At 38.8% G+C, this 13,780-nt stretch overlaps 2 protein-coding genes across 12 annotated transcripts in view; both read right to left on the bottom strand.

Annotated features, from left to right (window-relative positions):
- Positions 1 to 13,780, bottom strand: part of PHF20 (PHD finger protein 20) — an 81,348-nt gene that overhangs the window by 51,352 nt on the left and 16,216 nt on the right. For 7 of the 11 annotated variants that reach the window (XM_068208180.1, XM_068208188.1, XM_068208179.1 and 4 more), the window contains 7 exons: positions 8,139 to 8,310; positions 7,839 to 7,923; positions 7,060 to 7,139; positions 3,252 to 3,639; positions 2,756 to 2,863; positions 1,539 to 1,715; positions 547 to 726 (listed from right to left, as the gene is read on the bottom strand). In XM_068208180.1, coding sequence (XP_068064281.1) covers positions 547 to 726; positions 1,539 to 1,715; positions 2,756 to 2,863; positions 3,252 to 3,639; positions 7,060 to 7,139; positions 7,839 to 7,923; positions 8,139 to 8,310 — 1,190 coding nt within the window. The remainder of the gene's footprint in view (positions 1 to 546; positions 727 to 1,538; positions 1,716 to 2,755; positions 2,864 to 3,251; positions 3,640 to 7,059; positions 7,140 to 7,838; positions 7,924 to 8,138; positions 8,311 to 13,780) is intronic. The other 4 variants (XM_068208185.1, XM_068208181.1, XM_068208183.1 and 1 more) reach the window with 1 other exon arrangement.
- The window catches only part of LOC137484365 (rho GTPase-activating protein 39-like), an 89,130-nt gene continuing 77,567 nt past the window's right edge, over positions 2,218 to 13,780 (bottom strand). Inside the window, exon 11 of the transcript XR_011004850.1 lies at positions 2,218 to 2,230. The gene's annotated coding sequence lies outside the window, so the exon portion shown is untranslated. The remainder of the gene's footprint in view (positions 2,231 to 13,780) is intronic.

Genomic DNA, 13,780 nt, shown 5'->3' with positions numbered 1-13,780 from the left:
TTGACAGTCTACAATCTGCACAGGAAATTTTAATTTGAAAAGGCACGGTAAGAACACTACCCAGCTAAGAGAAAATAGAGTAAATATATTAAGATAGACACTGAAATGTTTGAACTATTTCATAAATTTGCACTAAAGTCTCCAAGTCTAAACATAAGGATATAAAAAGGCACAATCAGGATTCCCAAACAGCAGTAACAGTAATATTACCACATACTTGCAGCACATTAAGGAGAAAAGAACCTGACCTTTTATGGTGTTAAATTCAATTTAATCCAGAATTCCAAGCAGTGAAAACAATCATTTGTTAACTTCATCATCATGCTGAAAATATTACAAACAGTCATTTAAAAATTACAATTTCCACTTTTAAGGTTGCTGTCCAACTTGAAAGCATAAGATTAAAACTGAGTTCACAAGGAATAAAAATATCTGTTTTTTACCAAGGTTAACATTGCAAAAATGCTCAATTTTAACACTTGAAGAAATACAAAACACCTGGTGTCAGTTGCCTTAAGAAATGCATCAACATTAAATATGAAAAACCCAAACCTGTAGCAGCAGAAGGTTCTTGAGTTCTGACAGGAACGGAGGAAGATTCGGTGTCTTCAGGTTTTTCTTCCTGCAAACTGGCATCTGTACTGAGTGCTGTGCTATGCAATGTGTTTCCAGGTGATCCTTGTTCACCAAAACTTTGGTCAGATTCAACAGGAATTTCTAACTGGACTAGAAAGAGAAAATAATTTCCCCTGAGTAAAATGCATGCAAAAGCATACTTCAGAACACTGGAGGTAGGGGGGAGGAGGGGGAATCCTCATCACATTACAATGGAGAAAAATACCCATCCATGCTCTTGACTGCTCTCTCTTGGTCACACAAAATTTTTGCAACACAACTAATTTGTAGCACCCCTCTAAACTTACAGTTGCTCAGAAACACACAAGATAGGACAGATCTCAAACCACTAAAAGAGCTCCCTCAAAAGGGAAAGGCAGTAAAGCACATGGCAGAAAAGGGAGTGTTATCTCAACCCCGCTAAGCATAAAAGTATCCCATTCGATGCTTTTAGTGTTCAACAACAGGATTAAACTGTAAGAACTCTAAGAGTTCAGTACTAGGGCTGTTACTTCTACAATCTAAAAGCGTTAAAACTTTGAAATGATCTCATTTCCACAATGAGAACCTGCATCCCCTACAAAAGAAAACCAACCAATCAAAAAACCCCAAACCAAATTATTTCCATGGATATTTTTAGCCTATGGAGCTCTCCTCTGCTGGAAGAGCTCCCATCACCCAAGGGAAATGCTGAGGTTATTGACAGAAAGGGAATGAAAAGCCAAAAGCAATGAGGGCAGCAGAGCAATAGAAACTTTCCATGAGTTTTCCCTGCACTGCTGATGCAAACAGGTTTTAATGGCAGATATGGAGCCTGCAATGAATGGAGCCAGATATGGAGCCAAGCAACTGAAAATATAGAGTTTCCAACAACTACCACCACCTCATCACAAAAATCCAGGGTCCATTGTGAAGGCACTTACCCTTCTCAGATTCATTTTGGTTAGGTACTGCATCTTTCCAAGTCTGAATTTCCGTGGAAGTTGTGACAAGATCTGTATTTAAAATCTCATGGCTAATACTGGATGAGAGTCTTGAAGATCGCCTCCTGATCTGGTCTCTCTCAGCATTATCTGAAGAGTTCTTAAATTTTTCCTGAGCTGCAACAGTTGTATTTAATGGTACTATGCAGTTACAGGAATACAAACAGATCCCAAGCAAACTTTCAAGTTCTTCCCTCCCTGTGACACCCTTTAAAGTGTGTGTTTTAAGGATTAAGGCTAACACCAAAAGTTAAAAAGCCTGGAAAATTAGGCCTGTGTAAAAGCTATAATAAGTTACAAATAAGCATAAAAATACAGCAAAAGCTCTCAACATTTTTCTTCTAGTAACAGATTTGTAGTGTGAATACAGATCAGTATCTTACTAGTTTCTTACTGAGAAAAAAAATTCCACTGATGTAAAATGCACATAGAAGCATACTGCAGAGCAGTGGGGGTGTGTTCATCACATTATAGTGGAACTGGTCTAAGCAAGCTGCTCCACGGATGTAAATAATATCAAGAGTTAGATGAGACAACTCAGACACACAAAAAGCTGTGACTGAGCTGGATAACCTACACACACTGAAGTTTAAGACTGTGGTATTAAGGAAAGGAAAAAGCTTTCTTTAGATCTTCATCTCCTTGGACATGACACTATTACAGACAATAATAATTTTCTTTCCTCACCAACACACTCAAGTTCTTCAGCCTCCACACAAAGCACACAAAGATAAAGCAGAAGCTATTCAACTGCAGTGGCATGAATACTTACATAGTATTAGAGTGCCCTTGCTTTAATCGTCCATCTAGTAACTGAAGAGTTTCTACAACTTCTAAGGCTTCTATAGCCTTCTATATACTGGAGGCAATATAATCACTGCCACCCATATATCTATGAACTTTTGCATCAAGGCTCACAACTTACGCCTCCTTTATCCAAAACCAACTTCCAGGATTTAGGGGGGAATTCCAGCATTATGATGCCACATATGAATGGCAAATTTATGAAAAACAGGTGCTGTATTTCGGTCAATGCATTTATCACAGTTCAAGATTAATATCACAGGCGTTTTATTCCTCCCCACCCATTAAGCGTGAAGAACTTTTATATGTATACACACACACTTAGTCTGAGAGCTCAATATCAAAAAACTCACACAACGTTTTTTCAATCCTGGGACGCTTCAGTGGAACATTGCCTCCTTTAGGTATTTTCCGACGTCTTAACTCCAAAGTTATGGGCTGCAGTGTCTGAGAACTTGGCTCTACATATTTAGATAACAGAAGAAAAATCGATTGAATACAAAGCTGTGAAACACTTTAACACAAATCCCCAAGCCTCACAAGCTAAAATATTGGACTTGCATAAATACAGCTTCATCCAGCCTTCTAAAACCCATATAGTAGTATTTAACCCTACTACAGGTATGCTTTATATTGCATGATGGTTACTTGCCTAAATCCAATCTCTGACCAAACCACCAAGGCTCCAAACTTCAGTATGTTCCTGGCTGTCCTGAACAAAGATGAACTTAAATTTTTATAAGAGTTTCTAGATATTTAGGCTGTGAAAGAACAAGATACTTCTTATTCCTTTAGGTAAGTTTAAAAGTGTTCTGGTGCATGCCTAAACATTTAAGCTTGGCTACATACCCGTGGGAGGTGTTATTGGTGGTCTGCCACGCTTTCGCTTAGTTTCTTTCGCATTTTCCTGTGGACTCTTTACCTTGTCATTCTCAGGCTTCTTCTCAGCTTGTGTATCTACTGAATATTCCATATCATTCTCTGATATATTCTCTTTATCTTCTTTTCCATTCTTAGATATAGTCTTTTCTGAGATCTTGCCTTTTTCTGAGATGACTATAAATTTTCCCTCTTTATCAGGTTGTTTAACTCGTTTCTCAGTCTTTATTGTCTTTTCATCTTTGTCTTTCTTTGCATTACCTGTTGCTTTCCTCTGCTCTTTAAATTTCTCCTGGTTTTCAGGAGATGATGGAATTTCATTACCTCTTTCCTTAGGCTTAGCATCACCCACAATATTCTAGAATAAAGAGAATGACAGGAAAATCAAGTCACTGTAGTCTAAAAGCCACCCCTCCCCTTTGTATTTAGCAGACCTGCATCTTTGTCCTATTTTTCAAGTGATAAAAGTACACACTCTATTGCAACCCACAGATTAAAACTTAGAGGCACCTGAACTGGTGAAGGACCTGTACAATGTGAACAGGACAGGGCAAGAAATCCATTCTTCACCATGCAATGGCAGAAGACATTTGAAGTTCCTTTGCTCCCAGAAGTAGGCTGGGTCCCTACTAGCTTGTGCAGAACTGCATAAAACCTACTTGGGACACTGCAGAAAGAGTGGGAGTCAGGAGCAGAGAAAACAGCAGACAGCTCAATCACTTGGATGTGCAAACTCTCTTCCTTTCACAGAAGAGTCTCATTTAAAACAGACACACAGTTTGCTTGCACTAATCATTGCTGCTGATATTGCTAAGGCTACTCCATGTCCTTCTCCTTTCCCCTGATCAGGCTTTACATCACTGGGAAGGGGCAGGGAGGATGATGCATGCTGATTATGTTTTTTCCCCCTTCTAGTGATCCTGCTACAGTTGTCCCAGATGAACAGAAATCTTCTAGCTTTGCACATGGATTAATAATTTATATTTGGTCATGTGTCAACACTGCCTTTAGTTCAACTAACTTCTCTCTTCCTGTTGCCTAATTGAAGAATTAAAGAGCAACCATGCTCCTTCCCAGACAATTGTAGAGGGCACAACAATCTTGAACTTTGAACCAGGATCAGAGGACAGGCAAGGCTAAATACCTTAACATCTTCTTGGGGAAAGGAAGTGGAACACATGATTCAAGCAATATGAAATTCTGAGAATCAACTTAAGACTGACTATTTCCTTGTACTGCACTACATCTTGTCTTGTCCTACTCCAGTATTCCTGTCTTATCTGTGGTTTACATGAATTGATACCTTTTAAGGTATTTTCAGACCATAGCCTTAAGAAGTAATACTGTTGCATTAAAATGGTGAACATGCAATCTGCTCCATCCTCTATAATATTATTTCAACCCTACTTGGTACAGATGTGAATAAAAAAAAAAAAAGTCACTGTTTAAAAGCGTGAAATCTAATTGCTGTATATTTCATGAAAACAGACAGGTATATGGGAAGGAAGTCTTTCACATGTCTGAGCACTCCCTTTACCAGACATCCTGTAAGTTTGTATTCTGTAAATTCCTTACAGGAGGAGCTTCATGGGAGAAGCTTCAGCAGCAACTCGAACATCAGGGGAAAACAAATAAACCAACCACAAAAAACCCACCCGAAAACAAACAAACAAACAACTACCACCTCAAAAAACAACCCTCAGGCAACTATGTTTCAACACTTTCCATGCTTACAACCCTCAGGCAACTATGTTTCAACACTTTCCATGCTTACAAAACCATCTGATTTGAACCAAGTTAAGTGGTATTGGATCACTCCTAAGCCATCCTAGTCAAAATATTCCCAAGAAACTGAACCATGAATACAGTATGTCTGAATTACCACTTGGTGTTACTGAACTCTGGAAAACTGTGTGTACTTGCAAAGGCACATTCACACTGTTACAGGTCATTAGCATTTTACCATCATTGTTCAACACAGCCAGTTACACACTCTACACAGGGACAGAGTAATACTGTAATTAAAGGAATTATGACCTACTTATGTTGCTCCCTTCAGGAATTGTGTGGTTCGGAGCACTGTTCTTTTCCTTAACAAGTACTAAGATTTGAGCCATGTGTGCCTTCATGACTACACTCTCTCCTCCTGAAGAACAGGAACAAGACACCTCCTCTCCACTTCCAACATGCTGCTACACTACTGCTGTACCTGTTTTTTCTGATTCTTGAACACTCCAGTGGCTCAAGTATTTTTTTTTAACTTTACTTCTGGTTGTATCAGTAGAGCTCACTAGGAAATTCTCATTTTATGCTTTTTTATGCTAAAGGACAAAAAAAATGTTCTACCATAATTCAGGAGATTCTCTCGGACTAAGAGAAATCTTGGACAAAGGATAAAAGGAGAAAACAGAAAGAACCAACCAAAAATCCCTTTCATCTTCTCTCAAAACCTTTACAAAGCTATGCAGAATCATGAAAATTCCTAAAAGAGAGACAATATTTTTGTTTACTTATGCAGAGTATTTCTTCAGATTGTTCAACTCCATTTATTTAACTCTAAATATCATAAAAACATTTCTCATGGAAATCAAGATTCTGCAGTAGTTCACTTGTGAGTATTAGTCTACTTTCCACCACATACAATGATAACCATTTAAAAGCTATTAAGGGCACTTTACAGCAAATACGAAATAGTGTTCTGTCCCAGCCTGGCAGATACAGAAATCTGGAGGACCGCCATACCTCTCCACAACAGTGACAAATATAAATTGTACCAATGACATTCATTACTGGATTCTGTGTTTAAGACTTGTACTGGGGGTTTAGATTCAATTTCTTTGCTCAAAATTAAAGTTTCAGAAAACTAAAGGCAAAGAGCATGACAAAAAACCCACATGCTACAGTTACCACACAGGAATGTGTGGCAAGAGATCAGACTTAAAACACTGTCTGTAAAGAAAATTCTTCTGAAGCAGGTATTTAAGAAGTTTTAACCAAGTTACTCAAGACCAGAACTTGGTCGGCCTTTCCTACCTGCCTGTACATGAAAATCAAAGTACAGAGCAGCACTTCTTCCTCCTCACTATCAGCAGGACAGTTTCTATTTTGTTAAATGTAATGGCTCACTACTACTTTCTATCATGAGCTGAAGGTTGAATCCACTGCACTGAGTAAGTGAAGAGTTGGTATAACAGCCAAGCCACAGAAGGGAAACAAGGAGTAGTTAAAAAAAGCTGATCTTCGCAAAGTTGTGAGGAGAAAGATTAAAAGCCACGTTCCTTAAAGTGTCTCATGACTATTAAGTAGTTACTTTGGGAAAGAATAGTTTCTGTCCACTCCATAGCTGTCACTCCTTTACTTTTTTTTTTTAAGTAATCTCGAACAGGTAAAACAATCACAGAATGATTCAAAACCTTATCACTAGCTTTAGTAAGTACATTCTGAATTTTCCAATGACTTTTAGAAATCTGTTTTACTTAATATACCTATGACTTCTTTAGTTCAAGAGGTGCATTTAAAGAACCTGAGAGCTTTGCAAATCATACCACAAAGATTCACATTTCATTTCAAGAGTTTCCCTTTAATGAAGGGGAAATGAAGACCCATTTTCCCCTTTGAGATATCCATCACCCCTTCTCATTTTAAAGGACTTCATTTCAGACATACTGTATTTTAGCAGTAAAGGTTTTTCATTAATTTCACATTTTATAATTCACCAAATCTAGCCACCTGAACTGCTCATTTAAGAATATACTAGCTGCACAAACACCATACTTACTTGATCCTTGGAAAAAGCTTTGACATGAATGTTTTTGACTGTCTGAACTACACCATCATAAAATTTCACAGTGTATGTACCTAAAATATGAAAACAAAGTGTAAGAGTTCAAAGATCAGAAAATATTTAACACAGCACCAGCTAACAGCTCCAATACTCCAGCTGCACAATTAGCCCTAGATGAAAGCTGCTTTACCTGTGTTGTCAGAACCCTCAACACAGAGCTCCTATCACAGGCCAGGGAGACACAGCAAAGTTATCTAAAACAATTCTGGTCAAATAAAGGTGCATGTCTAATCTTAGAGTTGCTCCTCAGATGCACCTTACTGACAAAACCTCAGAATATTTTTGGTGGAATATTCCAATATATAATTACATAGCCCTTTTCTCCTGGATCTTACAACACAGACAATCTAAAGCAAGCCCAGCATTAGAACAAATCATTCACAGTTCCCCCATCCCTTCTGATTTTAAAGGGGATTTTGCAGGTCTGATAATAGGTTTTATTGCAGTTTATAAGCAATAACAACAAATTTAAGAAACTTTTCCCACATATATACTTAAAGCAAGTACTGACTAGCTATCCCAGCAGAAAGCTTTTTTCTCGTAAAAAAGGTTTAAAAAGGTAAAAAAAGTTAATGACAGACTAACACCACATAATTGAAAATGCAATTTTTCACAGCTCTTTTCCATCTGCTGTAGTATCTCTCCACCTAAATGAGGTTCCAGCACAATTAGGATACATGACTACTAAGCGTGACGAAACCAGGAATCCTTACCATCTTTGTTAACAGAAGTAACTTTGGCTGGATAGAAGCGACAGTCAGACCAGCATGCTAATACCCGATCATTGATATGAAATCCCTACAAAACAGTAATTAAAAGTGTCTTCATCTGAGAATTACTGAAACATACAACTTCATTAAAACATTTCAATTACTAGCTTTCCAATGTTTTGAAGAAATCATAAAATTTACACAGCAGGTAACACAGCAACAGTGAAGCATTTTAAAGGTCATCATTCATACAAATGCACATTAAACTGTTACACACACAAATGTTCTCAAATTTCTACTTACTGCACAACCTTCTTCCTCATGCAATCCTTCTTTTCTTAACTGTATTTTCTCTAGGGGACGCAAATAAGGACTGTCCCAACAAAACCATTCATCATATCTATGGTTCCAGCGCTTGAAATGGATAAGTACTTTCCCCTCTTCATAATCAATTTCTTCAATATGTGCTGGATACCTAGTCAAAGGTACATTAAAATATTTTAATTATGAAAAAGGTAAGCTGTCTCAGACACTTTATACAAATTAACCTCGGTTTAGCTCCTCCAATCGTATTAATTTGATGTACCACTTGTATAAGCAATAAAGATGCCACATAATGACACAACAAAGCATGTAAGAAAACCCAAAACTGAACAGCAAATGCAAACATTGGCTGCAGCAAGAGAAGACACCTAAGGACTTCTTAGTCTGGGGTGGAAAAAAATTTAACTACAGATTCAGAAGTCAGAAAGACCTTCCCTACATCTAGACATATCACATTTTACAAAATCAATAGCTTCAGTTCACTTTTATCAAGAGTAACACTTGGGTGCCAATACACTCACTTCTCTAAGATATCCATCAATAGGCATCATGAATCATCTACCCAATGTAACAGCACAAACCCAGCAGGCACACTAAATGTAATTTAAATTTTAGATTCTCAGAGTTAAAATTTATCTGCAAAATCCTGGGATTTTTAAATATAAATTTCTTAGTACATTAGTAGTAGGGGAATCTGTGATGAGTCAAATTCAAATGTTTCTAATCAGGAAGACCTTGCAAACTCTGTATTTCTTTAAATTGCATTGGTAATTTATAACTTCAGTACAGATTTCAGAATCACAGCTATTTCACTATCCCAACTGAAGGTAACATTCCAAGTACAAAGCTTTCCCTTCCACAATAGTAACATCAAGAGAAAATTTCCATTTGTTGGTGTTTTGGGTATTCTAGAAGAAAGACAAGGCCTCAGTGAATTCTCGAACAAAGGGCTGAAGACAAAACAAATCCACAAGTATTCTTTATCTGGTAAACCACACTTGAAAGATAGAACAAGTAGCAGAAACAAGTGGCATCTTGAAAAGATCAATCATAATACTAACAGTAAAGCCCAGACATGTAAGAATTAAGACTCAGACGCAACCCAGGCTACCATTCTACAATCCTACACAAAGAGAAAGCAAATCTACCTACAACTGCAATCCTCCAGCAGATCTAAGATATGTCCAGTCATGACTTCACAAAGAGCTATGAATAGGCCACACTAGAGACGTACACTGCAACTACAGACTAAGGATACTCACTGCCACACATGTCAAACTATGCCATTAGTTCATCCCAATTATTACCAAAATGCATGCAGCAAAGACTGTGGAGGCGAGGAATTCCAGTGGGAGATATTTATGGCAGGGACATCTGTAACTGGTTATCAACCTCTTGGAAAAAAAAGAAACTTCCTTCCTGTGACAATCAAGTTACTTTGTATTTAGGTAACTCAAGTACTGTCCTCCACAAGTTCATGAAGGTGCAGTAGTCACAGTTACAACCTAAACAGATTATTTTTGGATATCACTAAGTACAGATAATGACAAAAATCAGCATGCCATTCTCTACAATCTGAGAGCAGAAAAAACAGGTAAGAAATCCCAGATCCTCTCAACAAGAGAGCAGCCAGAAAGATGCTCTTGCCATTGGGACTGCAGTACGCCTAGGACTCGTTTAGATTTTCAATGATGAAGAGGGAAGCTGATAAAAAGGACAGAGTGCTGACTCAGAATCAAGCTAATAATCCTGTCCAAGCAGATAAGCACCTCTAGGAAGCACAATCCACTTTCTACCACTGAGTCGAGACAAGCCCAAGTTACAAGAGCCAACTAACTCGATGCAAGACTGCTCCCTGCTTCATATCCAGCAAAAGGAGGAACTTTCTCCACCAGAAGTATCATCCCAGAATCACACATCAGTACCATCTGTATCTAACCCACTTCACTAATGAGAGTCAAGATCATCAGGAAAAGCATATCTGACAATGAGACTAAATTTCAGTCTACCTGAGTAAGTGTGGTTGAGCTAGAGCTTTCAGTTCTTAGAGAACATGCTGCAAAGCCTCAACATCTTCTCTTTCTGAAGCAATAAACATCAGTTAACATACAGTCAAGTGCTCTTGACTGAAGTAGTAAACTTACTACAAGCTGTGCTAGACCCATCCATGAACTCTGACAGGCATTGACACCTCTCCTTGACACCACTTTCCTTTCAGATGAGAGCACTGGCAGCTACAAAACAAAGTAGAAAGGGTCACAGAAAGGTTCATAGGTTCTCAACAGCCCTGAGCATCACACACTGACAGGCCAAGCTTCCTTCCTCCCACACCTTTTGTAGAACTGAGCAAGCACACATCAGGAGGCACAAGTGCTCACAGATCTATACAGAAGAGTAACAGAATATTAACCATACACTTCCTCCAAATAGCCTGTGAACGTACATAGGAGTAGAGGTAACTTAAAAGAAATCCAGACTTGTTTATTAAAAAAAAATAACATGAGAGCATCCACAAAGTGAAAGGCCAATAGCTGAAGCCTGGATAAGGCCCCAGAGAACAACTAAGATATGTTCAGGGTGGCCCAACACATCCTCCCCCAAACCACAAAGGAAGTATTCAGCTGACTCAATGGGTATTCAAGACAGCTAAGGGATCCTGGGTAAGAAAACTCCAAATAGTACTGATTTAAATACTTATCTGAAACACAGTGAAATTGAAGACATCTTACAACATACACGAAGGGCAAAACAAGTGGTTTTCCAGCTCAATTTGAAAGGAACGATGCACTCATACCTTTCAAGGACTTATGAACTGGCTAAACAGTAAGGGAAAAATCTCTAAGATGCCCAAACTGCTGGCATTAGTTTTCTAAAAACCTAAGAGGCAATCAAAAGCTCAAAGAACTAAATAGACTATTGTTAGCAATGACTGGCAACCTCAGACTACAGCTGTCAAAGCACAGCAAACAGTATGAAAATGGGTTTATGGTAGACAAATGTAAAACTACCCTCTTCTGGGAAGAGGTAAATATCTGGAAATTCCCTGGACTAGGTCTGTTTCCCTTCTCTTTTCCTACACACCAAAACAGAATTGCTATAAACCCCCACTCCCTTGAACTAGGAAGGCACAAGCTTAGTGCAGTCAAAGCAATGCAGAGAGGAAAGGAAGCATTCAGGAGAACCAGCACTGTGAAGGACAACAGCTATAGTGGTTCATCTTTTTAGTACTTAGACCAATTCCTGACAGCATGAACAACTGAACTCATGGGACTGACAATCTGAATCTTAACAGGGCAGCACCATACTCTCAATATTACTCAAGAGCTCTAACCATAATCAAAACCCCCTTCACATCCATTTTACTCACACAATAGTCAGAATAACTTGGAGGTGTCATTACAACAAGGTAACAAAAGGCAAGCAACATCGTTTGCCTATTGCAGGCATCCAGTGCAGTCATCCTCTTTTCAGTAAGAGAGGATGTAGCTAGCCACCACTCAATTAGTTTAAATTATTCAATGCAAAAGGTTTCAAAAAGTCAATTCAGCTGGGACAGTGTGTCCATGACCATGGCTACAGCAACCCCTCTGTGATCCCTCCGCTCAGGGCTGCCCTACTGCAGCACTCCTCCTCCTTCATCCTCTAAACTCCAGCACTATGAGACCTTTCAGCACCCACAGAGGCTATCTCCCTATAGCAACCTGAGCCCAACAGACAAATCTTTCATGACAGTTTTGATGCATCAACCCAAGCCCTAAGAACCTAAACTGAGACACCAGAAGTACTCATTGTGCTCCCTGGAGTTCAAGTATACGACATGACAGACAACTGCACCAGGAATTACAGCGCACTGCCAATATGCTATGATTCCAAATACAACAAAGCAACCTCTGGAACAAGCAGTAAAGATGCCAAATTCACTTTGCACTTTGACACGGAGCAGGCTCCACACTGACTACTCTGCTGGCATACAGTGTTTTTTCTTCACTAGGGTTGACAACACATCCAAGCACCCTGGAAGTCCTTAACAAGCAATTTGGAGCACAAGCCATTGACATGAAAGAAAGGTATATGGCACTCCAACATGAAATATTTTCCAAAGCATCACTGCAAAGAGACTGCCAATAGTGGCCATGAATTGACCAACGTATTTGGTACTGAGAGCAGAAATCAAAGCCAGCACTTTAACTAAATAGGTGACTTTTGACTATGTTTTAGCACCAACAGAGCAACAAAAGTACACACAAGAAAAGTTTGGACCTCCAAAGGTCTAGCACTGGGAAAAGCAAGTGTCAGCAAACAGAAAATCCTGCGACCCCACAGGAGTGCATGGTAACCATACCACAGAGTGGTCCTGACTGCACAGGGGCAGATGAAAGCAGCAGAGATAAAAAACCAGTCTGCTGTCCTCTACAAATCCACACCCAGTGAGTTGTGTCAGCACTGACAGCTTTGCTAAGCCCCTAGCTCTTAAAAATTTTGATTCAGAAACCCTGAAAATGCAAATGCACACAATCCAGGGTTCAAGGCTTAGCAAGTAAATAAAAGACTTCAGAACTGGAGAGTTCATAACCAAGTTGTGAGACCAGAGTTGCAAAGCACTGTGTGCAAGACAGGTAATTTATGATCAAGTGTTTCCAAAAACCAAAGAACATGGAACAAATAGCACACTCAATATTCAAATTTAAGCCAAGGGATATGCAGAAAGTAGAGCAGGTTGTTGAATTCCCCACCACAAAGTTTTCCTATGCAAGAGTTATGTACACTCAAACACTGCTGTTGAGCAAATGTCAGAAAGGTAAGAGTCATGGACACAAGTTATTAGCCTTACTCAAACACCAGCTACACCAATCTGCATCTTTAAAAAGCCTACATTACAGACAGGCTAAGAGATCTTATTCTTGTAAGCCTGACTTTTTTGCTATACTAACAAAACTCAAGAATATCGAAAATGCAGGCAAATTTAGATCAGTGCTTACCTACACAATTCTTGGATACACAGCTAAGCCAAATTAACGTGTGATTAGGATTTAATGTTCTTACTTATGTTCTTTATGGAAAGAGCTATGTTTTCTTATTTTCACAATTCCTGTGCCCTTGTACCTGGAGAGAATATGCTCTGCATGCAACCAAGATGTTTTGGAATAAATCCTGTGTCTAAGGCAGTGCACCGTCTTCCTGAGGTAGTTTTCAATACTGACTTTGCACACTTCACCTGCTGGCAGGTTCCAGAGCTTCAAGTACAATCATATCTAACCCACACGACATCTTAATATAAATCAACTACAGATGATTTCTGGAAAGAAAGTTATCTACACAAGCTAACAAAACCAAATTAATTCCTGTAAAGAAGTCTTTGGCATTCATTTTATCTCTCATTCACTGAGAATTATTAAATGCTAAGTTTTGAGCTGACTACCTGAAATGTACAGTCAGAAAATTCAAAGTTAGCCTAAGTAATTTGTAGGCTCTTTTTCATCTTCCTAATGCAGTGGTTTGTGAAGAAAAGTATTCTTCCTCACAGCTGAGAGCTGCAAGACAAGCACCAGACCAGACTTGTTAGCATGGAACATGTTTCTCCACATAATTCTTTAAATTTAAAGCTGATCACCCTCATATGA

The sequence above is a fragment of the Anomalospiza imberbis genome, chromosome 17 (assembly GCF_031753505.1).
Source record: "Anomalospiza imberbis isolate Cuckoo-Finch-1a 21T00152 chromosome 17, ASM3175350v1, whole genome shotgun sequence".
Classification (NCBI taxonomy): domain Eukaryota; kingdom Metazoa; phylum Chordata; class Aves; order Passeriformes; family Viduidae; genus Anomalospiza; species Anomalospiza imberbis.
Note: the sequence above shows the minus strand (reverse complement) of the source record. Positions and strands in the feature narration are given on the sequence as shown.